At 36.3% G+C, this 27,375-nt stretch overlaps 1 protein-coding gene across 3 annotated transcripts in view; it reads right to left on the reverse strand.

Moving 5' to 3' along the window:
- The window catches only part of FYB1 (FYN binding protein 1), a 44,869-nt gene extending 20,182 nt beyond the window's left edge, over window positions 1-24,687 (reverse strand). For all 3 annotated transcript variants that reach the window (XM_041711132.2, XM_030257635.4, XM_041711131.2), the window contains exons 1-6: window positions 24,547-24,687; window positions 17,974-19,099; window positions 3,962-4,136; window positions 3,423-3,472; window positions 1,672-1,691; window positions 827-873 (exon numbers count right to left, since the gene is read on the reverse strand). In XM_041711132.2, the coding sequence (XP_041567066.2) occupies window positions 827-873; window positions 1,672-1,691; window positions 3,423-3,472; window positions 3,962-4,136; window positions 17,974-19,072 (1,391 nt within the window). In that variant the 5' untranslated portion in view covers window positions 19,073-19,099; window positions 24,547-24,687. The remainder of the gene's footprint in view (window positions 1-826; window positions 874-1,671; window positions 1,692-3,422; window positions 3,473-3,961; window positions 4,137-17,973; window positions 19,100-24,546) is intronic.
- Window positions 24,688-27,375: the final 2,688 nt, after the last annotated feature.

The raw sequence follows: 27,375 nt of genomic DNA on the forward strand, positions 1-27,375 counted from the left end.
GCCTACATCTCCAGCTCTGCCATTTGGCTGGAAGACCTGTGTTTTACAAATACTATGAAACTGATCAAGTGAAACTCCCTTTTATTTTTTCCCAATACTTTTGCTAAACAGGTAGACTCAGATTGCTAAAAAAAAAGTCTGAAATGAGGATCACTTGGGCTATAAATCAAAGAGAATTCAAAAATAAATTTTTGCTGAAAATTGTTGTACATCTGAAATATTCTACATCAATTACTTATTCAGAGGGAATTAGAATTTTTCTTTGGCTATTGTAATACAGTAAATCCCATAGATTTAGACATTACCGGGGCAGAGAGAGTCATCAAAGGAAAGGTCTAAATGGAAGAAGAAAAAGCAGAGCTTGTATTCTGTCTCTGTAGCTATACTAGTTGACTCAGGCGCTGAAAATTGTCATTCCAGCCTCTCATAAGAGTTCTAAGAACATTTATTTGAAAAGCAATAAATAAAAACCACAACAAAAGATCTACCTGGGACCATAATACTTTGGGGCTGAGCTTATTTTTCCTCCTAGGCTGTAATTCAAACCAGGGGTTCAGACATACTCTGTAGATCCGAAATCAGAATTCTGTTACCTCAGTCACGTTACTACATTATTTAATTGCAGGAGTTTTGCAAAACCAGGGCATGGCAGGTCTAACTGGAAAAGACTCTGACTAACAGCCAAACTTTCTCCAGGTGAAAAGAATGAAGACAGTAATCCCTGGCAGGGACTGCAGCAGAATGGCACTTTTGTGCCGGATTAAATAGACCTATTAGAAAAGATAGTAATAAAGATAAAATAGGTTATAGAGTTCAGATTTATTACCTGATATCATTAATGTCTTCATACATCTCTCCATCACTTTCTTGACCCTATAAAAAATAATCCATTTTCAACGGTCTAAGTACAATTGGGAAGACATGAAGAAACTTATTCTTCTATATAATTGATTCATACAATCTATATAAAAAACTTTTATAGCAAAATGCAAATACCTTTATTCTTCCCAAAACAAGTTACTGCATTATTCAAATGGACTGTTCTTTTATTTCTGCTATTGTTCTTTTACAATATCATAGCTATGAAGTCTTGGATTGTTAGAATCACCTAAGCACATTGCTTAATCCAAAATGGATGTTTTAATTGCAGAGTGTGTCCTGTAAACTCTATCATTGCTGATGATTGCACTGCCATGATTGCAGCGCCATTATGTCTGGGTTAGCCCTATTTAAACTGGAATGCTAAGGATCTAAATGGGATTCAGATCAGGGTCCTTATATAGCCAGGTGCTTAAACATATTGATAAAAATCTGTGATTAACTGACATATTAACTGAAATATTCTATTACCAGAATGGAACAGGGCCATTATTTCTATTATTTCTGGAAAATTCCAATGAAATGAGATGTCAGTGGTAATATAAGATGTAGTTTTCTATTTTATTTTTTAAATAAATTTTTGGTGTCTAGCCAGCTTTGATAATTTGTTCCAGTTTACTCTGCTTCTCTGATTTTATTTCTATCCTTCACAATAAACAATTGCTTCTACAACTTACTGTGGATACACTGGATTAAATCTTCAAGTAATTGTCTAATGTGTTGAAGAAGTTTCACTAAACTTGTAAGTTTTTGCTAAAAAAGGATAAGTTTATGTTGCTGGATAGTACTTACCCTCTGTGTATTTCCATGACCTACAGAAACAAAAAAATAAAACCGGGACATTTATTTTTTTCTTGTACAGAAAGCAATTCCTTCTAGAATTAACTATTTAAAACTGCCTATAACATCAGTGATACTAACTAGAAATTTTTATTATGCAGGCTTCTATTTTTTGATGAAGGTATGAATGCAAAATTCAGGTTTTCTAAATTGCTTTTGTAGAAGAATGCAAACTAAAAATATCTACAAACAGCATATTTCATTATGTATTTTAAAAGTGGAAAATTTGTTTTAAAACATCTTCAATGATGTTAGTGAATTTACCTATGCTATTTATTTACAAAATCACTATTTATATGAACAAGTAATTGTCAAAAACCTAATAAATTGAAAGAGACCTCAAAGAAATTGCTTGCACCAGCTCAACAGCTGAACAAGTAGGGAAAAAGCTCTTTTCCTAAGCCAGTCTCTGCCCTGGGCAGCAGGAAAAGATATTCTGTGAATCTCCTGATTCCTCCTTACTCTCCAGGCAGGTAGGTAAGGAAAGCTCTGTTCCAGCTGTACAGCCTGCAGTGCTGTGAGTCGTGGATGGCTAGCATACTAAACGATTCACAGAGTGCCTGGCACAGACCAAGTGCCACCAAGGAGGGAGCAGAAGGCAGATTGAAATTCTTTGTGTCACAATCTGCTTGTCTGCTGCTCCTGGTACAACTCACTGCCTCTCACTGCCTCAGACCACAAAGTGACAGTAAAAGCACAGTCAACCCATTTGTTTGTTTGTTTGTTTGTTTGTTTTAAAATAAAGTATAAAACAGTGCCTTCTTCACCAGACCACACAATATCAACTCTGAAAGAGCAGCATTCATTTTGATTCAGGTTTGAAGATCTGGTGATGTGTGGGCCCAGCATATTTCTAACCAAACAAAAACAAAAAGAAAGATAAGAAAAAGAAAAAGAAAAAGAAAAAGAAAAAGAAAAAGAAAAAGAAAAAGAAAAAGAAAAAGAAAAAGAAAAAGAAAAAGAAAAAGAAAAAGAAAAAGAAAAAGAAAAAGAAAAAGAAAAAGAAAAGGAAAAAGGAAAAAGGAAAAAGGAAAAAGGAAAAAGGAAAAAGAAAAAGGAAAAAGAAAAAGAAAAAGAAAAAGAAAAAGAAAAAAGAAAAAAGAAAAGGAAAAGGAAAAGGAAAAGGAAAAGGAAAAGGAAAAGGAAAAGGAAAAGGAAAAGGAAAAGGAAAAGGAAAAGGAAAAGGAAAAGGAAAAGGAAAAGGAAAAGGAAAAGGAAAAGGAAAAGGAAAAGGAAAAGGAAAAGGAAAAGGAAAAGGAAAAGGAAAAGGAAAAGGAAAAGGAAAAGGAAAAGAAAGGAAAGGAAAGAAAAGAAAAGAAAAGAAAAGAAAAGAAAAGAAAAGAAAAGAAAAGAAAAGAAAAGAAAAGAAAAGAAAAGAAAAGAAAAGAAAAGAAAAGAAAAGAAAAGAAAAGAAAAGAAAAGAAAAGAAAAGAAAAGAAAAGAAAAGAAAAGAAAAGAAAAGAAGAGGGTGGGGAGTGGAAGAAAGAAAATGAAAGCAGTTTCTGAGAGTATTAATCATGGAACAGTAGATCCACTAGTGTTATGCAACAACCATCTTCACCTATAAAGCAGCAGAGCCAGTATAATTGCTTACACAAATCACTCTTGAATACAATAAACTTTTGTTTATCTTATAAATACAATGTGCTTAGAGCTTCTCCCAGTAGCCATTAATTAAAATGTATAAAATGTTTGCATCTTACCCTGTGAAACAAATTCAACATCATCATAACTTTCTTCATTTTCTAGGTTTCTGTAAGTATGAAAAAGTAGAGGTGAAACCTATGAAGATAGTTTTATGATTACATTTTCATTAACCATTTTTCTGTTGCTTTTAATTATCTATTTTATACAAAGGCTGAACAGTCTATTGAGCCCTATATCCTACTTAAGTACACACAAGATTTTCTAAATTGTTCTCTCTGACTGTGGCTCAGTATTTCAGGTGGGGCCACCTTGATCCAGAGTAAAAAACATCAAAGTGAGACAAAGGCACTCAGAGCATGGTATGAAAAATATCATAAGCAGATGGGCTGACTGAATGGAAAGAATCTGTTGGACTTTTTAACCATTTTTACAGGTGCAGGCTTCTTACAGTGCAAAAGTACATCCGACTTTTTCTCAATGCTAAATATATCTCTGAGACTTTGACTTGCTGGTTTAAAGTCTAAACAAAGGACAAGAGAAACAATGATGAAAAGGTAAGGCCAGGTAAAATGTCACCAGGCTTATGTTCACTCACATTGTTTCAGAGCTGGGCTTGATGTTTCTGGGAGGCAGACTAGGAGCTGCTGGCACCTGCAGGGATGGGTGAAAGGCTGGTGGAGGAGGTGGCACAGCAGTGTGTGATGGAGGTACCGGTGGGGCAAGTGCTGCTGAGGAAGGTGTTTTCTGTTTCAAACCTTCATTTTTAGGATCTGAAATATAGCAGAACAGATTGAATTTATCAAACAAACACCTGAGGAAGAAACTTTGCTGTGTTTAGTGAAGGTTTCGGGTAAGATATTAGTCCTGCACACACCCCAGAGAAAGTCTATTTTGTTGAACCTGCTCTTAGATATTTTTGCTGCATTATCTTAGCACACTAGAGAGAAGGAGGCTCTTTATTCAAAATTGTTCTCCTTGTACAAGGCCATGAAAATGCCTTTGCCAAGACATGAACTAGACACAAAACCAGCACAGTTCATCCAATATATTAATTCTTGTGTTTAAAGTAAATTATAATTTAATTCCACAATTTGCTTAAAAAGACCAGCTGCAGAGTTTCATATTGAAATGAACAGGGTCTATGCCTTTATTAACAGTCAGCTCTTTATTAAAAAGTCAGCTCGGCAGGGGGCTCAACAAGGAGCTCGCCTCCGCTGTTGTAGCTTCTCCGGCCGCCAAAGGGTGAGCAGGCGTGCAGAGTCTGTCCCTGGAGCCTCCCTCTGTATCTGAAGTCCCAGCAGACCGTCCTCTCTCCTTTCCTCCCGGCACTCTGGTAGCTGCAGGGTGGGGGGGATGCGCAGAGCCTGCTGCCGAAATTCCAGCAGCAGTTATCCCTTTCCTTCCCTCCTGGTAACACCAGGAAGTGTGTGTGTACTTTGTTCCTGCTTCCCACAGCCCAGTCCAGTCTGGTCCTCTGTAGGTTATGGTGACAGGTCAAACACAGACTAGGGATGGGGTTCCCTTTTCCCCAACCAGCACACCCATCCAGCCCCCTCCACTGTGCCCATCTTTTCCATTTAGGGGTGTTTTTCATCCCCAAACCCCCCTCCCATGATTCCACTGGATTATTTTGCATCCCAGTCCTAGAATGGTAGTGAGGGTGGGGGGAGGTAGGTGATTCCCAGGAACAATTAGCTAATTAACATTTCAATGTCAGTACTTAGCCCAAGCCAAGTGTTCCAGCCAGGCTGTTTTGTTCATAACAATATGAGCACTGATGTAGTCTTGCTGAGATTTTCTTACTCAGAGAAAGAGTTTTAAGGGAAGGGATGAGAGACAAAAATATATTTTGGCCTTTATAAAGAGAGGTACAAGTCTCTGAACATCTTCAAATACATTTTTAAATATTTGTTGTAGTTGTAGAAGTCTGGACTTTTCTAGACAGCTCAGATTTGAAAAGTGGCAGTCTGTGAAGCTCCACAGAAGCTACACCCTCAACAGACAGGTGTAGCCTCAAAAACTGATGGTGCTGTGCACTAGGCACAGAAGCCACAATCACATGAGTGAGCTGGCATGCACGGTGCTGCACTGCATTCATGCTCCCTGCAGAAGCCACAACTAAACCACTGCTCTGAGGGTTGATTTTGACAGAAATTATTCTACACAAGCAAATTAAGTCAAGGTTTGGATGCCATGATGTTTTTGAAGTTTTGTTTTTTTTTTACTATTATTAGTGGATTAAAATCTACCAAAAAAGAACTATCCCCAGCTGCATGGAGGAAAGTCCAAGGAAACAGTGGGAAATCCAGAAAAATCCAAGGAAAAGGAGAACAGTGGGGAAAAAACATTCAGAGTTCTGTTAAAATCAATTACAGCTGAGAAGAAACCCCTTCTTTTTGGAGAATTTATTTAAGTTCACACCTGCAAGAGAATAAAATCTTGTCAAGTAAAGGAAATTATAACCTCATTGAAAAAATAGTGGTTCAAAACACAGAACCATGACAAATATTTACTAAAGTTTAATGGCAAGACTGAAAATTGCAAGAAGCTATTTTAAGAGCTTTTTTAGCTTATTGGGTGTCTGGAATTCTGTCCTTATGATAGACAGGAAAAGGGGAGTTGGTAACTTTTGGATGGATCCTTTCATATCTCACATGGAAATCAAAGTGAAATTACCAAGCCTTGACAGTTTCTGTCCTTACTAGCACACAAGTAAAAAAAATTATGGATAAACATTTCTTCATGGATGCTTAGACCAACTTGTCAGCAGTTGGTCTTGTCATACAATGGTGCATTTTAAACCTGTTAAGTTCCTTCATTACTTAAACAGCAAAATACTGATAGTCCCAACAAGGGTGATTACACAAATGAATTCTTTTGTAGTTTGTGCATTAAGGAACATGCATATTACAAAAGAAGATCCTTACCATTTAAGACATGTCAAGATTAAATTTGCACCACTTATCTTTTTAACATTTTATTCAAAATTATAGTCCAAAAATCAAGGGAAATAATCCTTTCTCTTAGTACTGAGGAAGCTACAGCAGGGTCAATGCCAGCTGGAGAGTACCCAAAGGAGAATAGTGAGAATGAGGTCTAGAAAACATAAATTCCTGAATATTTTGAATAAATGATGGTGGTTTAGAGAAATGTAGTAGGATTGGGGTAGAAAAAAATTAATACCTAAGTTTCTGGTGGTGAAGAAAGGAATAACTTATATTTTCCCCTCTTCTTTTCCATAGTGAAGAGGCAATAAGTAACATGCTTAAAGGCATGAAACATTTGTTAGAAGAAACTTTCTAACAGTGAAAGTGGAATTTTCATGCTTTGAGGTCCACATTAAAAAAGTAGGATAAATTTATGGTGTGAATAAGTTCTAGTGCAGTTGTTACGCTGTACATTGGGATGGACATTGACATAGTGACAAACAACTTCTTTATATCCCTTCCAATTCACTGCTGACATACTTTGATAGCTGTCCTGTGTGTTACATCACATTTGAAATATTTGTTGCTATCTTGAGATCAACAGCTGGAACTATATTAAAGTAACATTTTGGCCAAAATGTATCTTTCAGTTGTTTGAGAGTTGTTGACAAGAGAAAGAGTACTACAGAGTTTTTGTAGTGGTACTTGTTTAAGTTTCTTACTTATTATTAAAATCTGCGTATTACTATTTCCTAAGTTACTCAAGCTTCAGGTTCTATTACTTTTATTTTTACCTTTGCACACAGGGCCAAAAGCCTTTTTATCACCACTGTTTTATATCCGAAAGGTATTGACACCACTGCTGGAATTGTAACATAACTCAGATGAGTTTTCAATGATTTTAAAGCCTTGAAATTTTAAATCTCATTTAGGGGTGCTTTTTTTTTTTTTTTTTTTCTTTTTCTTCCCCACATAGCAATTATTTCATAGCTATTTCTGTTATCTCTCCAAACTTTCCAACACTGCAGAAAATCTGGCACTGGAATTCTACAGAGCATACACTTGTTTGTCACATGTAATGATGAAAATTGCAAGTCATCCTTCATCTGGCCATATGTCTACTGATTGCATCCAGGGGGTTTCAGTATTTTCTGCAATTGTCATCTCCTCCTGTTTTGGAAGTGCAGATTCCTGACTATTAAACTAATATCCCATGAGCAAAATGCTTTTATTCAGAAACTTTGTAACTATATGAAAATTCTTTAAGGGTAAAACTCCAAGAAGCTGATAACCCTAATGCATCATACTCTTGTATCTCCTCATAGCCCTTACACAATTGTAGAGCTGCTTATAATTTGATTTTTTCTTCCAAATCATTACAGAACCTTGTTTCATAGGTATGGTTTACATTTCTTTATTATATATGTACAATTGCACTTGAATTAAAGCAAACTTTGCTTAAATGAACCAAGGTTACACATGACTGTGCTCTTGTTGTATCTGAATATTTGCAGACAATGTCTTAGCATTTAATTCTTTACAGTCTTTATTCATCCACAGCCTACAATTCCTCATTGCCGTAAAACTTCTTATAAAGATGAATACCACTGATATGTATCACCAGATGAATTCTAGATTCTAACCAAAGAAAACAATCAGAAAGGAGTCTGTTTTTTGGTTTGTTTGGTTGGGTTTTTTGTTGCTGTTTTTTGTTGTCCTGAATGCCATGTTAAATAGTAGTAATAATACTCTCATTTATTTTTGTGTTTTAATAGGGAATCCTATATCAGTTTTTCTGTGGTTCTATGTTGTCCTAACAGAGTGTTGTGTATGTGCACAACAGGCATATGAACCTTTTGTCTTCATATTGTATTACTTGTGATAAGTCCTTTTTAGGACTAAGGTAAAAATTCTTCCCAAGTCTCTGTGCATAATACTTCTTTCATCTGATGTCTCTTGAGAGTCAAATCCAGGCAATAGGAAAGTGAGCCAGGAAAGGACACCACATGCATTTTAGATTAAGAGCTTATTTTTAAGTATAAAGTCTGAACAACCTGTCCTTTTTAATTTTTGTAGTTTGTTATAATCTAACAGTAAAAAAATGATCATCATATTAATGGAAATACTGCTTTTTTATTCTCTATTAGAACTGACTCTTCTCTGCCTTTAGAGTTTTAATTAGCTTAATTAGTTACACCTATGACCGAGACTGATGTAGATGTAAAATACTTAAATTCTAATACTAGAAATAGTGGAGTGATTTAGGTAGGAAAGTGACATGCTGAAAAGCTGTTTGGAAAAAAATGTTGTAATAATCAGGCCTGCTGAGCCAAAGCTAACATAACATTTCAATAGTGGGTTTTTTTTTTTTTTTTCCTGTTTTAATGGAGCATTTAATTTTAATTCCAGTTCCTATATATATATATTTTTTTTTATCTGGGACATTTGGTACTATAAAAACATGGAAAAGCTCTGTGGAGATAGTGGAACAATAGTCAACTGCATACACTCAGATCAAGAAATTAAACTGAAACTACATCCTGGCTTCACGTGCACCTGAAGCACTCTCATCACAGTAAACAGTGTTAAGGGTGGTCACTATGTGGTAGCTTTGACAACTAACACCTCAGTTTCTAATAGCCTCTCCCCTCAGGACTCTCAGCTTTTTCACATGTTTTGCTGCACTGAATAAAGAGAGGCAGAAACGGAAGCTCGTCAAATAGAAACAAAAGAACAGAAGAAAAGGCACTGCAGCTGTGTAGAGAAACTTGCCATAAACACTGTCCACAGAATGTCCCAAATATCCCATTATACTGCTGCTTGTGGCATTAAACTTCTTTAATCATGCCCAGATCCTCTGCACTTACAGTACAACTATGTACAGAACACTGCAAAAATCTATTTTATGTTCTTGGACAGCCTTCTCAAATAGCTTTCAAATGGGCACTGGCCATAAGTTCACTTACATTCTTGGGAATGTTTGTTTATCAGGAAGTGAAGGACACTGAAATTGTCTTGATGCATTACTTGAGACTTTGACCCTTGGCATTCTTAGCTTGTGAAAGGGAAACACTGATATATCTTTGTTCGCCAGTATGACATCTAGAGAAAGATCCCATCTTCTCTTCATGTCCAGATAATCAGTGTTCAACAGCAGAAGAAGTCAACCTGCATAAAAGAGCATTTCTATGCCTCTCCCATGTAAACTCAAAGAGAAATTAGAAGTCCAGCTCTTTTGGAACTTGTGAATTCTATGTGAGCAAAAACATTCAGGGCAAAATGAGAAAAGGCTATTCTCACCCTGTTAAAACCTTCAGTGCTGTCCTGAGAAACTTTATCACTCTGTCCTGAGATGCTCATACTATAAATATGTGGCAAAAAGAAGGGAAGTCCTAGCACTGCCTGAAGTCTGCAATGGAGTCCACCTGGAACAAGCATTACTTGGAGGGATAGGAATCTTGTGGGAACCCATCCTTTGGTCACAGATGGTTCCCTGTTTTTCAAAATTGTAAAATGAGCTGGACTCATGTGCAAGGGTGGTTTTGGCTCCAGTATTCATAAAACTTATATGATATATCTCTATTTATTGCCTCCCTTAATACCAGGGTATCTCGATGTTTGGGTGAGAGATTGGCACACAGAAGAAGGTGAACATCCAATTATCAACCTGAGCAGAATAGAAGCTTTCAAAGAGAAAAAAATCCCGCATATTTTTAGCCTTCATGCCTGCAGTTCTACATACATCAGCTGAAGATACAAACCCGTCTGTTCAGTCCAATCAGTATTGCAACAGAATGTGCTTATTTGGCACAAAGCTTTAAACTGGCAGCAATGAAAAATAGTAATTTTGATAATATCCCTTGAAGAAGGCAAATATCCTGCTCTAGCAGAGTGTGGTCTGGCTTCAGATATTCATATTTTTCTCACTCTTGGTGGGACTGCAGCACTGCTCCAAAAGCCAGCAGCACTTTAGAAATCCCAGTTAGCTCAGAACAGTTGTGTTGATCTTATCTGCAATAGACTGTCTTGCAAATGCATTAGCCTGGCCTCCAGTCTCCAAATAGTCCAGGCTTAAACACAAAGACTGAACTGTTAATGATATTTAACGTATCAGGCTGTAGGATCCAGCCTATCCATTGCCTCTATCCAGAAGTTTCTGTCCAAGACTGCATCCTAAATAAAACTGGAACTGAACACCAATGCATAGCACTGTGTACATTCCATTTTGAGTGGTCTCATCATACTTGCTTCACATAAGCAGACAGCATAAATACATATATATATGTATGTAAGAAAATCCTTCTATAACAATGCAGTCTCTCGCAACATGCTAGGCAAAAATTGATTATTGATATTGAATTCCAAAAAAACCCCACCTTCTTTCTTTGGCTTAGAGTATGGCATTTGGTGACACCTTATTCCCTTTGACCCCTGGTGCAGTGAGGTCCTCATCTGTTGCTGACTCCTGCTTTTAGTAATGTTAAGAAAACCTGACAATGAGCAGGTGCTACAAGGAAACTTAAATATTCTGTGGGGAAAAAATGCTTGTAATTTTAAAGTTTTTCATGAATTTTTATAGTTTTTATCATAAAATGACTTCAGGATTTTTTAAGCAGTTGCACATCAGAAAGTCTTTAAAAGAACCTTTTTATAAAGTAAAATGCTTTTGAGCTACTCTGCAAACCCAATGTGCCTTTCCGTTTTACTACAAAGAACCTCACCATTTCTACACGCAAGACCTGGGTAGCTTTCTGGGTTTTACAAAGGGTCTACTAAGAACCTGCAACAACATTTGCAGCAGCTGATCAGCCACTTCCTACTTATTCTGTAATGTGCAGAGAGAGCTGTGTTCTGCTCTGCTTCCCTAACCACTTTTTCGTTTAGATACAAGCCATGGTTTCAGGTTTCACTATTATGCTGCTTTGGAGCTGTTCAGAGCGAGCAGGTAAACTTACAACAGAGCGGAAGCTCAGTGCTTTTGATTATGCTGCTGTTACACTGTAGAAACAAAGTTCCGTTGCAATGCTGCTCACACCTTGGAAACAAAGAGCACGGAAAATTTCTGGTTGTTGCTCTCCTCGAGTCCAGACCTTACTTTTAAAAATGCCAGGGTACAATCTTCTATGAGTTTTCTTTTCTTTTATTCTTCTCATCTCTCCCGATTCTCCTCCCAGTTAGGTGGTTAAACTTTTTTTTTTTTTTTTTTTTAATCTCCTGCTTGCTAACAAAATTATGTTCCAAAAGGGTGGAATTTCATACAAAGGGGAAAAAGGGACAAATGAGGACCTAAGTCTCCATTCTTTTCCAGATCACTTTGCTGATGGTTGCTCATAACATCATGAAAAAGATGATCAAAGAAGGTGGAGAATCTGTCCTTTTTAAAGGACATCTCATTGGTCTCAATTGGAAAATCTTTCGACACCACATGCACAGACTATCTTAAGGATATTTTGCAGAAGGTTTACCATTTATTCTAACTCTTATATTCTCAAAAATGTCATAGACTTGACATTTTAAGTCCTAGACCCCATAGCAGGTAGGGGATTTTCCCCCTTCCATATATGTAGAGACAAACTGATGAAGAATATAGAGCACATGAAAGTGAGCATCTAAATTTACATTTAAGGTTGAGGGCTGAAAAATATTAAGCATGCACATAGTCTTATTCCCAGAAGAAGGCTCACAGTTTTGCCTAAAGTATTTCAGTTTGTAAAAGTTTGCAGGACCAAGCCTTGTAGTGACAAAATATAAGGTTAGATATTCTTAATTCTTTAGGGGTCCTAAAGAATTGCACTTCTTCTGGACAATGCTGAATGGCATGAAGAAAGTGCTTTCCAACTGCAGATGTGTTATCATAGACTGTATCTAAAAAGGAACACAAAATTAAATTAAAATTGAACTGCAGTTGAAACTTTTCATTTGTCTGATAAAAAGCCATAACAACAATTTCTGATTCTACTAAAAATATTTAACCTGAGTAAATTAATTTTATGTTGCATGGTATCATTTCATATGCAAGAAAAAAGAATAAAATTTGAAAGCATTTGGAGATTGAGGACATATAAGATAGTAATAGTTTAAAAATAATCTTTGTAATTAATTTGTATTTGAAAGAGAAGGCAAAAGAAAATGTGTACAATGATGCAAAGGCAACTTTGTAAAGAAAAAGTACTGTAAAAGTTTTCTTAAAATGTGACTATTTCCCAAATGAAAAAAATTAAGAGTGGTTTTAAAATTTTTCAGTGTGAAAAATAATTACATCATAAATACCTTGGTATATAAAAAAATCATTTAAATAAAAAAATTCCCATGCAACAAAGTCTTGCATTTGGATAGTGGAAGTTTGCAGATTTTCTCTTTGGAATTCGCAAACAAGGAACACCATTGTTCCAAATGCACATATCTGAGGAGGGTTCAATTTCAAGAGGAAACCAATGACCTCAGGAATGTTCTTTACTAAAATAAACCTTTTTGGATTAAAAAAAGTGTTAGATACAAGCTCAAAATCTTCCTAACAGTTTTACTATGAAAAGCCTGGGGAATTTTTTTGTGTCTATTAATAATGAGTATTTATTGTAGCATTTAATATCAAAACTTTCAAGAATGACTGGAAGTTTTCTATATATGAACTATGATTTTAATATATTTTCTATAATGAAATCTATAATTATATTTATTTTATATTGTGCTGTATTGTTACCCGTGTAATGCTACCAAGTGATGAAGATTGATTAAAAGCATTTTTCCCTGTGAACCAAAATAGGGCTAGAAAACAAAAAAGGTGAAAATACTTGCACCAATAGGGCACAGATTGTTTCAAATTCAAACTTTATGCATGTTGCATAGGTTTTACCTCTGTGAGCTGCTAAGGAAATATTTAAAGAGTACAGAGAAATTAGAACTTCCAGCTCAGAGAGAAATTTCAGTACATATTAAACTTCAAATAGGAGAAGCATATGCTAATCATTCTTGTAATTACAAGCAAACAGGGTACAAATCTTTTTTTTTTTTTTTTTTTTTTTTTTGGAGCTAGAAACCTTTTGGGTTCAAGATTTATTATTTTCCAGTAATGGTTTCAGCAACATGTCCAGAACTCTATCACCACAGTTCTTCTGTGTATCAGGGGAAAAAAAGCTGTTTTCCAGCTTGACCATAAAGCTGTCTATAACTGTGTTTATAAGTCTATATTAGTGTGATATGATGGATACACTCTATTACTAAAATAAGTTGTAAATTAGGCTTTAAGTAAAATACGTGTCAACATAAAGAATGGGAAAATTTCATCCAGTTCTTATAACTTTTTCAATCTGTAAATTAAATATACTGATATGCTGTGTGTTCACATTGTTTTCTGGAATCTGGACAGGTTTCAGAGCACTTAAGGTGTTGGTACAGCAGAGATGCTTTTGTATTGTGACACACATAATGCAACCACATGTTGAAGGTGTTGAACAAATGTTTCTTCTTGTTTGGGTGAACAAAATTGAATGGGCGAACAAAATAATATTTCAGAAATTAAACTAAGGGAATTTTACTAAGGAGAAAGAATTACTCAGTTCCATCAGTTTTACTTTTTATTCTCCAGCAGCTTCCTTTCTGTCACATTCCATGAGAAACTCATGGCTGTCTTTTTTCTGTATCCTTATGAATTTTCCTTTCTAACTACTCCTCTTAGCACTTTTTCTCAAAGGCTGCTCTTTTATGTAGTGTAATCCTTAAGGCACTGTTAAATCCATCCAGCACTGACCCTGTTGGAAGGTGGGCATGGTTTCAAGTAGAGCATAACACCTCACTGTGCTACTGTGCTTCATTCAGTCCTTGGCAGAGACCTATTAAGCAAATATGTTATGCATATACTTTGATTCAAAACAGAAGCTGTTCAAACTACACATCAAACTTCTTACCAAAATTGACAGGCGCACTCACATGGTTTCTCTCCTGAGTGCTAAATTCTGCTCCTTAGTTTCTGAAGCCTCCATTTAGGAGTGGTTTTAGCTTACTCAACAGGATTTAGAGCCGTCAACTGCAGAAACAACTCCAGATTTCATGTGTAGGCTATAACAAGTGTATACATGAGAAAAAATAGATTTCTGTGCCTCCATCCTGTGATATAAACAACTCACATCTTACTGTTAATGTTCTAGAATCAGATAATTAAAGGAACAAGCGTGGAACATGAGCCACAACAAACAAAAATGGAGATTCTTAGGAGAAGATCTGCCAATTGCAGAAGCTTTGACAATTCACAATGGAGAGCTGTCTTCTGATGTTAAATGGATACAATTTATTTTTTTAAAAATAAAAATATAGTCTAAGACATTTGGAAAATGTTGCAGAATGTTTTAGCTAAGGCAATAATCAAGCACAATAAGTTTAAAAATTTGCAGTCTGTTTTGTGTACTTTTCCTTCCTTATACACAACAGCAGCAAGTTGCACTCTGAGCAATCACATGCAAGGAAACATTCAATGTTGTTTTATCTGTTTTCTTAGGCAGATTAACTAACTAACTAACTGACTAACTAACACAGATAAATAACTGTCTCATTCACATTTCTCTCAGGATGGTTGAATATATTTTTAAATCAAATTTATTTATCTGTTTCAATGCTGTAAGCCATACTGGCAGTTAATTTTACTCTTCTGTCCACATATTTTAGCATAATTACGTGACAAACCCTTGACCTTTTAAGATAAAGCTTCAAAAAATCCAGAGTGTTAGAGTTTCCTCCACAGCCTGAATATGTTTTGTTGTGGAGACTCTTAAAAGTTCTGAGGAATTTTCTTCCTGACTGAAGCAGACTGACAGCATGTGCCCACTTTTTATTCACTGAGTAAAACTGAAGCCCTGGTGTTTGTTGTTCAGGAGTTGTGCAGTGGTGTGTAGAGCACTGGAGGATCAGCCTCTGGCTGGCTTTATGTGTGTGGCCACCTGTACCTGTAAGATCCCACTGCGCTCAGTGCAGTTCTCCTTGGAAAGCAACACTACAGTTGGGGCCTCATATGGAAAGCTGTCAGCAAAATAATTTTGTTTCTCTTCTTTTTTCCTAAGACCTTGGGTGTTTATTATAAAAGAATATAGTTGTTATTGTTTTCTGAACACAGAAGACACATGCACCTCATTGATTCTTAGCTGAGGTAAATATGATCCCTAATGGAAAATTACTGCAATGGGACAATACACAGGAATTTACTATTCTGCCATTTATTTGCAGGCCCAGACAGGAATTTCTTAAAGCCTGCCTTCACTGGAAAACAGTAGCACTTCAACAGTGAGACTTGAAAAAGACAGTTGTACCTACAGAAGTTTATGAAAAGTTTTTCAGGATTAGGTGAAAATTTCTAATCCACAGCAAGGCCAACATGAAACTAACATCCCTTAGTTTCATGCAGGCATGACGGATGATTAAAATCCTTCTCCCACACTTAACTAACACTGCTGTGTCAAAGCTAAGTCCTGCAGCCTCTAATATTTAATGTCATTTCATGCCCAGCAAATACTTATTTTCAAAAACCAGTAAAACAGGTTTCATGGGAAAGGATAACAACCAAAGAAAAAGATGTGAACTGATACTTTTGAGAAAGCAGAATTCAAACTCGTATTTTAAATCAGGTGATACAAGGTTTTCTATAGTGTAGGCACATGCCCCTAACACAAGCGTAAAACCACTATCTGTGGAAGTTTTCTCTTCTCAAAGAACAACACAAAGTCTAACTTTTGCCCTATTACAGACCAAAAGCTCCAAAGGTTAGATCTCAGAAAGCTCTGTTGGATGGAAAAATTATTTTCATTTGCTTGGTCTTCTTTATTTTCAGTACCTGAACCACAGCAGCAAATTAAACAACTATGGAAAGCTTCTGTTCACCAGGACACAGTAATGAACAGGAAGAATTTATGCTGTGAGGGTGGCATCTCTGTGACATGACTTTGATTCTTGAAATGACAGTTAAGAAAAAAACCACAGTTCAGTTTAACTGCCCTTCCAAAGTAGGTAGATTTTGTTATGCATGTTCCAAGAAACCCATCAACAATGAATAACTGTTGAGCTGAAGATGAGTTTGTTCAGGATTCACTCTAGAACAACTTGTCTGTCCACCAGAACTGTTCTATGTAGACTTCTGGCCACATCAAAATGGGCTGCCTTAATTAAAGCCAAACAGAATATCAAGATCTAAATGATGATTCTCTCTGAGTGAAAGTTGAAGTTCAAGGATACTATGGACAGCTTCTCATGGATGTGGTTTCTAAATCTCTTCACTCCTGACCTGCCCCTATGACTGTGAGATAGAGAAGACCATGTCTGATTCTTAATTTCTACTTAGTTCTGTGTAAATTTTGCAACATAACTGGAAACCACCTGGGCCACCATGCTGGGCAGCTCCATCCTTAGCTCATGTTCTCATGACTGTCAGAGTGGTGGCTGCTTTTACCCCTGGTTAGTGAAAACTGGACACCCTCCTAACAAAAATTCTGATATTATTCTTACAGCCCTGCTTACAGTGTTAATATAAAATGCACAGGCTAAATATTTCTAATGCTGAGTTTTAAAAAGAGAATGAAAAAAGTGCTTTGTGTCTATAACTGAATGGGAACCAGAAAAAAAAATCTGAGTAAACAATGAACAACAAAAAAAGATTCCTCAATTAATTATTTAAAGTAAATTTAAAAATGTGTTTTAAATAAATTGTGATTTTCTATGTTTCCAGCCTTTTTTTAGGTTTTCTCAAAGTTTTAACTAGCAAAGCTCTTACTCTTCTTACATAGCCAAAACATTTACTTGTGTAGTTGGCTGAAAATGCTGTCTTTCTGTATTGGGATTGTAAATGAGCATATCTGCCTTAAAGATATTCACAAATTTGCCTCATTTGAGGATCTTGACTGGATTTGGGATTTGTGAGAGCATTTCATTAACTGTAAGGTAACAGAGGAAAACCAGAACACAACAGCTGACAAGAAGGCAAATTGTTTTATTACCAATACACTCCTAATCTTTGAGTGGAATTAATAGTAACACCACATACAGCTCCATGCAGACACTGTGTTTTTAGTGAGGCTTTTTCTCTTAAGAGAAATCAGCTCTGAGCTTTATCATGCTGCCATAGCCCCTCTGAACCTCTTCCACCTCAGGAAGATCAGCCTTATGTGTATTCAGAACTGCTGAAACACAAGCCTATTCTAGACACAGAAGGTACAAGCATAAATTATGTATCAACTAAATTACATTAATGTACCTCATGTACCACACATGCACAGTGTGGAGTTAGAGCTCCACTCCACTATCAGCAACTTCAGAGCTCTGAATGACACCATTGGGCATCTCCTTTTCTCACTAACTACACTTAAAATTGGAGCATCTAAGTTTGATCTGTTTCACTAAATGAGGACTTAAATTCCTGTTGAGGAAACTTTCCCTAACACAAGTTATAGCTGCATCTGAATAGTTTTAAGAAACAGGCGAACCCAACAGAGTAAATATTCTTCCTGAAATTTATCACTGAAGGATAGAGAATATAATTTTAATTCTGTATGGAGGAGACGGAAGCCCAAGTTACAGCTTTAAGGGGTTTTCTGATGCATGAGTGTCATGTTATTTCTGAACACGAGATCCCATCTGAAATTAACCTCGTTCTAAATGCATCAAAAAGCTAATACCCAAGGAAGCAAGACCAGACTGGACTTACTGTTTTTTTGGCTCTTCTGGAACTTTCCCAGGTGTACAGTGGGGGGTCTGCTGGGCTTTTGTGGTGGCCGGCCCAGCTTGAACACCGGGGGCAAGACTTTCCGCTTGGGCCTTTTAGAAGTCCTGTCCTCATCCTCTTGTGCTTCACCTGATGGTCTTTCTGCAGCAAGTGCCATAGTCATCTTATGGAATTTATGAGAAGAACCTGGTTCTTCCTGGGTGATTTTGTTGAGGAAGGTGTTCTTGGAAGCACTCCTTCCCTTTTCTTCAGTGTTTTCTGCTACAGTTTTGGGGGTTCCTTTTAATAAGCTGGACCTGTGGCCAGTAGGCTTCAGAGCTATTTTAGGAAAATTACTGCCTGGAGTTTCTGCAGCAGAGTTGCTATTTTCACCCATTTCCTTTGCTTCTTGGTGTGCATGTAAATTTGTTCTAGGTCCATATTGTCTTTGCAGAAAACCACTTTTATTAGAAGTGTCTTCATTTTGAGATACCTCATTGTTTAGAGAAGGTTTCTGTGCAAGAGGTGGTTTAGAAACAGTAGGCTTGGGCTCATATTCTTGTGTTGCAGACCTTAATTTTTCCTTTACTGCAGCTACTTTTAAAAATTCTGGCTTTGTCTCATTCTCCTGTGATGCAAAATTTAAATTAGGTTTTGGTCCCATGGGATTTTTTTCTTTATCAGGAGGAGTAAGGAACTTGTTCCACGCAGGTTTTGGGTTCAAAGGCTTTGGGTCCTCTTTTGACGGGTCACAAGTTTTGATAGAGAATTTAGTGCATCCAGCTTTTTCATCATTTCCTCTGTTAGTGGGCTGAAGCTGAACACCGAACCTTTGTGCCACTGGGTTCGAATGTGCTGAGTTTGGATCTTTCTCTGTTTTATCATCACTTGATGGCTTGGCTGCCAGAGGAGGCTTAGGCTGAACAGGTTTGTGAAGGGTACTGGGTCCTGGAGAAAACGCAGTATATCCTTTATTTGTAAATTTCTCAAGTGCTGTTTTCCTTGTCTGTAATCCTTTGGGGATATCTTGTCTTGGGGTTTTGGTGGGTTGGCTGTTTGAAGGATCCTCTGTGTCTCTGTTACATCTCTCAAATTTCTCCATTAATAACTTCAGACGTGGCTTCGGATTCTACAAACATAAAGAAGAGAAAAACAAAGGGCAGGAATGGGAAAGTACTCTTGCAATGTTCACAAATACTGTGCTTTAAAGAGTTTCCTGGTCTGAGGCTTTACTGCTGCTGATTGGCTGAGGAGGTGCAATAGCTCATCTTCCTGTAGAGTTAAGAGAAGCTGAGCATTTTGTTGTATCCTTTCAGTGTTGATACGATATTTTAAAATTTTCATTCAGGTGCTGCCTTTCAGGTACTGCAGGTCCTTTTGGATATAACTTCAGTTCACTTCTGGAATTGTGAACTGAACACATAATAAATGTAAGAAATTACACGTGACATTGAAATCAATTTACCTAAAAATTTTATTTTCCTGTGATAAGAAGTTCCTGTACTGGAACCTGGGAGAATCTACCACATTCGTGTTATTCCTGCTAACTCTTTGGAGAACTGCAATTTTCTTTTGTGAAAACAAATTCTTCTGGTTGATGTATGTGTGTGCCAATTTTACTTTTCTTTCTCAGCAATTTTTTTACTTACTTTCTGCTCCCCACACTCTCACTTTGTCCTTGTTTCTCTTCTCCATTTTGTATCTGAATAAAACTGTGCATGTGTGCGTATCAAATGAAAATATGTGAAGTAAAATTAAAAAAAATGACAATCAATACACCCAGATATTGTCAAAGGTAATAAATTTCTTAAAAAAAAAAAAAAAAAAAGAAGTTAAGTAATTCCAAGAGAATAAAATCCAGCTTCATTCAAGAACAGATGCTTTAATTAGTCACCCCAATTCAATAAGTTTCAGGACCAGTCATAATTATGAACTGAACCCAAAAGTTCAATACATTTGAATTTAGGAAAAATAAAACACATCATAGTCCAGGATGGGAGGAAAAGGCAGTGAGTTGGTCCCACTGCACTGAGCAGGGTTTCAGGAGCCCTCTGGAGCAAGAAGTCCTCTTCCGAACTACAGCAGCAGCAGGGGTGCAGCTATGGCAAATACATTGATACATACAATTCACAAGTAGGACCTGGACTTCCTGTGTGAGCTAAAATGTAAAGCTTATCTTACAAACTAGGTAGGGTTTTGAATAATCTGTCTGTAAACAAAGGAATATTGTTACAAAACATAATAAACAGGTGTTAGAAAAAAGATTAGAGATTTAAGATTAACACAATCTTTCCAAACTGATTGTGTTGAGCTACAAATTACTTACAGTAAATGCAGCTAAAACAAGAGAGACATAATGAAACTTATACCCAGCAACCACATTTCTGGGTATTTTTGTGCATATAAAGAAGGGAGGAAGTACATACTTACTAAGGAGATTATCAGGTTTAAGCCATATACGGCTGTTTGATGCATACACACTCACACACACACAACTACATTTCAGAGTTATGTGTATGTATCAATTAAGATTTCAAGATTTGTCCCACAATACCTCACAAGGCCCTGATTTTACCCAGTTTAGACAATTCTGTGCCAGAGAGAATAAAAAAAAGCCTTTTGTCTTTGATCTTTTTTGACTTTGTATGAATTAATGATTTTTTCCTAAGGTCTGTAACAAAATCTAGACCACCAGAGATACTATAATTATAGCTTATGTCTGAAGTTTTCAGACCTTCTAAGTTAGTATTTGATCAGCTGCTTGTCCAGCTCAGCTACTCATTTCCTTTGAAATATATAGTAATAAATTGATTTCTTTGCTATTTCTTCTATATAAGAAAAATAAGAAAATGTACTATGCAAATGACAATACTTTTTACAAGCAAGAGCCATTCAGCATGTAGACCTTTAGGAAGCTGGGAATGTGACATTGAAGAAAATTTTATTATTATGATACATGGTTTCTGAGAAGTTTTCCAGACTTTGAATAGCAAGATAACATGAATTACATTCATACAAGCTTTCAAATGCACTGAACCATTAATTACTGCCATGTTAGGAGTCAATGAATTTTTAAAAATAACTTTCTTCCCAACACTGTGAATAAACCTTGCCTTAGTCATGCATATTTACAAGCCCAGCAAGAGGAAAAGGTTACTGGACATGTGACATTAGATTAACAATAACAGTTAACAATAAAGCCTCTTTCATTTACTTGGTAAAGGTAATAGTAAGAATCAAAACAGAGTAAAAAACTCAGTGAAATCTTTCTGCTTTTCTTTAATGTGCATCATCTGCCCTATTATCTGCCTTCATAAGTTGTGTTACATTAGAAGCCATGTAGCTTTTAATGCAGAGCTTGACTGGTCAGGTAGACAGAGGGGAACTGGGGAAAAAAGAAAATGTTTTGTTTGTAGCCCTGATCATAGAGTAGTCTCCACAGTTTCTGTGCTTCCCTTCCCAGAAATGACAGCAGTTACCTACATCATTATCACATAGTTAGTTATAAATCATGAAATGGGAACTTGAAAAGATTCTGAAGAGAGATTAAGTTCCCCCTACCCTTCCCCTCTAAAGTGCAAAGTGTCTTTGCAAAAGAGGAGTTTCATGCAAAAGCCATTTGGGTTATTTTTTGAACTTTGTTTTTGATCTCTATTGCAAACTCTGTGGAAAATATTTTGGCTTTTCAAATTTTGATCTGAACTGCAAGCAACACATAAGGAGCACAGTAAGATTTCTTTTAATACAAGATGGTTGCACTATTCAGAGGTGTTTGCTCAAATCTGGATCAATACCTACGTGTTAGGTCTCATGCCATAGATACATTTATATAAACAGAGCTTTCAGAGCCTCCCACTGCCTTCAGCAGAGACTCACAAAGGTACCAAGTTAAACTTGTACAGAATTGTTTCACTACACCTTAGTTACACTTCTGTGTTAATGAACATAATTCTCCATAATTTACAATATGGCTGCACATTTCTGTACAGAAGTACACTATAATGAGAACATAAAAGTACATTAAAAATTCAACTGTATTATTCCTGAGTTTAGGATGCAACTCAACTGGCAGCAACAAAAAAAGTGGGGTTTTTTTGGGGTTTTTTTTGCCTTGGAATAAATATAACTTTATTATTTACTTTCCTGTCTTGGTGAAGCCAACAGATTATTTCAGTTCAACTTCCCCTTGAGGCCAGGCTTTCTTTAAACAGCAACACTGGATCAGTGAACTGAATAGCAGATGTGTGTGCACACAATCATTAATTGAGCAAATGAAAAATATGTAACTTTCGACTGTATGAAGAATTCATTCAAAATATATGCAGATCTGATTTATAAAGGATAAAACCCCCATCTTTTCACAACTGTAATTTTACATTTCTATTCCCAAGTAATGGGGTCTAAATATACCCTTTAAAACTCAAGATCTTGATGAGTTTGTTAGAGAGTAATAAAATAAAGATTAGAAAACTATCTCTTTAAGAAGAAAACAATGCTTACTTATGAATTCTTTGATAGTGAAATAATCCCAGAAGTTGATAACCACTAAGGGAATTGAGCTCTAACCTATGTGCAAGATAGAAGGAATAAAAAAATGGATAAAAATGGCAAGGAAAATTACACAGAGAACTGTAGAAAAATACAGATCTGGAAATTATTTTGTAACTTCATATATCTAATATAACTTCTATTGAAGTTAGTAGATTTGAGGCAGTCTAGCTTTTTGTTTATGTGGCAGTGCCCTTTTGAATTCATGATAAATTACTGCTTGACTACTTTCTTTTCCAGACACCTCAGTATTATCATTATACAAATTTGCTGTTTCCAGAAGAGATTTCCAAACTGCTTTTCTTCCCCTTGAGTCTAGCTGTAATTACTAGTTCAAGAGTCCCTCTAAGAGTAAGTGCAGCATTTAGAAAGTAAAGTTGAGAAGTTTTAATGCTCTGCACCTAAAACATGTGTAGCAGAACCATGAAAATAAGACAAAGAGACATAGTTTGCTCATAGACTCAAAAGACTTGCTAATACAGTGATTGATATGAAAGAGAAATGAGTCCTCATCAGATAATACTCAAGGATGAGGAGACAGGCTATTTTTCTGTCTCAGGTTTATATGAAAGGAAGACCTCTAGGAAGGAGAGGATAGAGAGAAATCTAAGGCCTTCCCCAGTAAGAGGCTGACAGCCTCTGAGTAACCCTAAGAGCATAATTTCAAGCACCCCTCTAACACCAGCAAGAAAATACTAGCACACACATGAGGACAATATGGTTGTCAAAATTAGACAAGGCAATATTTCAGCCTGGTCGCAGTGTATTGTGTATCTTTTCAATTGTGCATTCCTCTACACCTTTCTTATCTCTCTTTTGCCACTTTTTTTCTATTTCTATCTAATCATAAGACCATCTATTCATACTGCAGAAAAATAAAAGGCTAGTTCCAGATGAGTTTGAGACCAGGATGAGTGAGGGCATAGGGCTTGACCAGAACAGCCAAATTACATCCCATCTTGTTCCCAAATTGCTTCTGACAAAGAAGTCAGAAGCATGAAGTCAAAGTATCAACAGAGGCATGATCATCTCTTCATTCTATGTCCCAACAGGCTCATGACAAAGTTTCTCTCTACATGGATTTTTTTGGTACCTGTATAAGTGAAAATAAGAATTATCAACCACTGGCAAGTTGGTCTTTAACAACAGAAGCCTGGTGGCTTCAATGTTTCCATCAAGGATTTGTATCTGATATAAACAGACTACTTCATATCCATTTCTGTAAAATAATTACATTTTTGCAACATGGTTTTATATAACCACAAAATTTCATGATACCTAATAATTTTCTTTTAAACTTTATTTATTTAATATGCCTTCTAATACCCTTTATCAATTATTTCTTTCAGATTAATGTAAATTTTCTCATGATCTGCCAGAAATTAAACAGATTTCACTCAGAACCCTATATATATGTATATATAGTATAAACAGTAACTGTCTTATGAATATCTTACTTGTCTGGTTATCCCACTAAAGTGAATGCTCCAAATCTCAAGGAAGAAAAATTTGAATTCCTGTCACTGTGAAGTTCCTACCATTACTTTGAGAATTTCAGGATCCCATATGATTTTAAAGGAAATTTTGTGCAATTTTAAGACATTGAGTCACATTTTGACTCATACCTGGAAAGGAGAATACTTTCTGTGATGAACTACTAACAAAATACATAGATTGACATCTCAACCCAGAGTATAGTATATTAATTTATACCCTACTCATAATTTAACAAACAACAAATAATGCAAGGGGGATAAAAAATAATTGCCTTTGAGTGATATAATTTCTGCTATTATTCAAAATGCAAAGGTCACTTAAAATAGGACAACTTTTAGTAAAATTTCAGAGAACTAATCACAAAACTCTGAGAGAGAAAAGTCAATTTTGTCAGCTTAGCAACTTTTCAGCTCCTAAACTAAGTAAAATCTACAACAAGATAATTAAGCTATATTCAATACCTTGTACTGATTCTATTTCTTCTGGAAATTTCCATGCTTATTTTTAAGAAGAACATGTGCAAAAGTTTACCTGAATTTCCCAAAGCTCTCCAGTATTTTGAAACAAGCAGTAAAACTGGCTCCCTCAATGTGACAATCCACGGGTGTATCAACTTGACAAACTATTTGCTAAAGAGGAGTTCTGCTTCTCACAGAGGACTTCTTGCTTCTCACAAGATACACTTGTGGGTTTCATTATCATGAACAGTAACTGCTCTCCACAGGATATTAGGCAAGAAGTGCTGGAGGAAAAGGGAACTAAAGTGTGTTCAGACTGGTTGGCTGCTTTCATCAGCAGTAAGAACCATGTGATATCCAGAACTATTGCATTTACCCCATATTGCGTAGTCCTGTGAGGCTTCCTTGGTGTACAGAAGCCTGAACCTTTACAGAATAGCTGCTAAACAAATGTGTGAGGCAATTACAGGCATAAAGGGTGGACTGGCCACAGGTCCAGTGCCCTTCTACCACTGAAAGTCCTGCATACATGCCCCACTCTCAGGCATCAGCTGGAATGTTCCTTTGCAGCCTCACATTCACCAGTGGGATCTTGAGATTCTGCTGGCCAGTTTTTAAAAACTTCTGTTATGTGGAGATAGTTCTAAAATACTCCAAAATTATGATCATACATTTCTTCTTCCTCCTGTGTGTTCAAGTATGAAGGATGATCCAGGCTAGAAAAGTCAATACTGAGTAAATAAGCTTCACAAAAAATTCTAAACATGTGTTTGTGCTGAAGGTAAAGGAAAACCATAATGTGGAACACCCTAAAAATACAGCTCAGTGAATTTGCTGGAGCAGTGTATGGGGAGGAGATTGCAGTAGAAAATCTGTGTGTCTTTGCGTATAATTAGAAGTTAACTGAATCTTCCTCATGGCCTACTACTCTTCTTCTGCACAAACTTCTTAGTATTTCTGAAATATTTTGGAGTGTTAAAGTAAACAATTTGGAGTGTTAAAAAAAACAATGAAAGTGCTTGATATTTCTAGCTTAATTTTACAAAAACTTGTAGCTTAGCTACCTCAGAAGTTTCTTAGGATGCTGGATGGATCTTATTTGAATTAGAAACACTGCTGCATACCAATGACAACTAATGTTTTTGTAATATAACACAATGGTTTTTTGTAGTGGAAGAAATACTGTCCTTTATTCTATTCATTCAGCTAAACACTGTATTTTATTTATAAAATAGTATTTATTTGTGAAAATAAACAATTATCACAGACAATAATGCATTTATTATTAAAACTACAGCAGATTAGAATTTGTGACTTGCTGATGTGTTCAGCAGCCTTCATGACTGTTTTAAGATGGCACCTATAGCAATACAGTGATTTTATGTGGGTAAATGCCACTAGAAGGGTTTGCTCAGAGTATTAGCTCTAGACAAATCATACAATGATCAAAGAACTAGCTTATCGTCCCAGCTCTGAATGCTAGACAGTTCCTGTTTTCTTCTATTTCATCCAATACACACAAATAAGTATATCCCTATCTGACAGAATGCTCATGAGAATATAAATTGCAACAAATACAATGAAAATAAGTTTAAGCTGTGAATTTCTGTGAAACTTGCCCATCTGCAATATCCACCATGTGCCTCATTTTCCATTTGCACATGCAATAGCTTCCTGAAATCTCTCTGGTTTTTTTCCCACTTATTTCTGTGAGGGTTATTTCTGAGTGATATAGGGAAATTAGCTATTTTTAGGTGAAGAAAGAATGTGAATAAATTAATATTTTAAGTAACAGGACCTGAACGCAGTGTAAAGGTATTTTGCCTTTTTCACTTTTCACAAAAACAACAGCAGCAGCAGCAACAAAATCACTAGCTCATATTCAAGCAAGACAAGGATGCTAATAATGAAAATGTCTTCTCATGTATATACATGCCATTACATTCAGTGTAGAGAAACACAGCATCTAAATTCCAGCACACCAGTAGTGTGTTACTGTTCCTATGTGAAAATATTGTGACTGCAACTTTAAGTATATTTTTTCTTAATCAGAGCATTTATTTGGATGTTTCCATGTCACTTTGGGAAAAGTGGCTAGTTAGGAATTAAGTCTGTCAAAAATTAAGGAAAAAAGAAAGGGAAGAAAAATAATCAGAACCTTAGCCATTCAGGAAGAGTGTGGCCAGCAAGTCCAAGGGAGGTAATCCTCCCCTCTACTTGGCTCTGCTGAGGCCACATCTGGAGTGCTGTGTCCATTTCTGGGTTACTCAGTACAAGAAAGAAAACAAAATACTGGAGAGGATTCAGCAAAGATCAGAAAGATTTGGGATCTGGAGCATCACACTTATGAGGAGAGACTGTGGGAGTTGGATCTGTTCAGACTGGAGAAGAAAAGACTAAGAGGGGATCTTATTAATGCATTAAAATATCTCAGAGGTGGGTGCCCAGAGGATGGTGTCAGGCTCTTTTCAGTGGTACCCAGAGACAGGACAAGGAGCAATGTCCATAAACTACAACACAAGAAGTTCCACCTCAATGTGAGCATGAGTTTCTTTCAGTTGAGGGTGGCAGATCACTGGAACACCTGCCCAGGGCAGTCACAGAGTATCCCTCTCTGAAGATATTCAAAACCCACCTGGACATGTTCCTATGGACATGTTCCTATGTAACCTCCTCAGGAGTGTTGGACTGGAATCCACAGAGTTCTCTTCCAGCCCTAATGATTCTGTGAGTCTCTGCTGTAAATGTTAGTTCATCTTTTTAAGATATTTTTCTTTAATCTACTGATGTTCTTTGCTCCAAAATGGTTTGAAAAGTCAGGCACTTCCATCTGAACACCTCTTGCTTTCAAATTTAATGGTCACAAAGAATACCATAGTTAGAATTTTGTTACCACCGCAGC

Source organism: Taeniopygia guttata, chromosome Z (assembly GCF_048771995.1).
Source record: "Taeniopygia guttata chromosome Z, bTaeGut7.mat, whole genome shotgun sequence".
Taxonomy (NCBI): Eukaryota; Metazoa; Chordata; class Aves; order Passeriformes; family Estrildidae; genus Taeniopygia; species Taeniopygia guttata.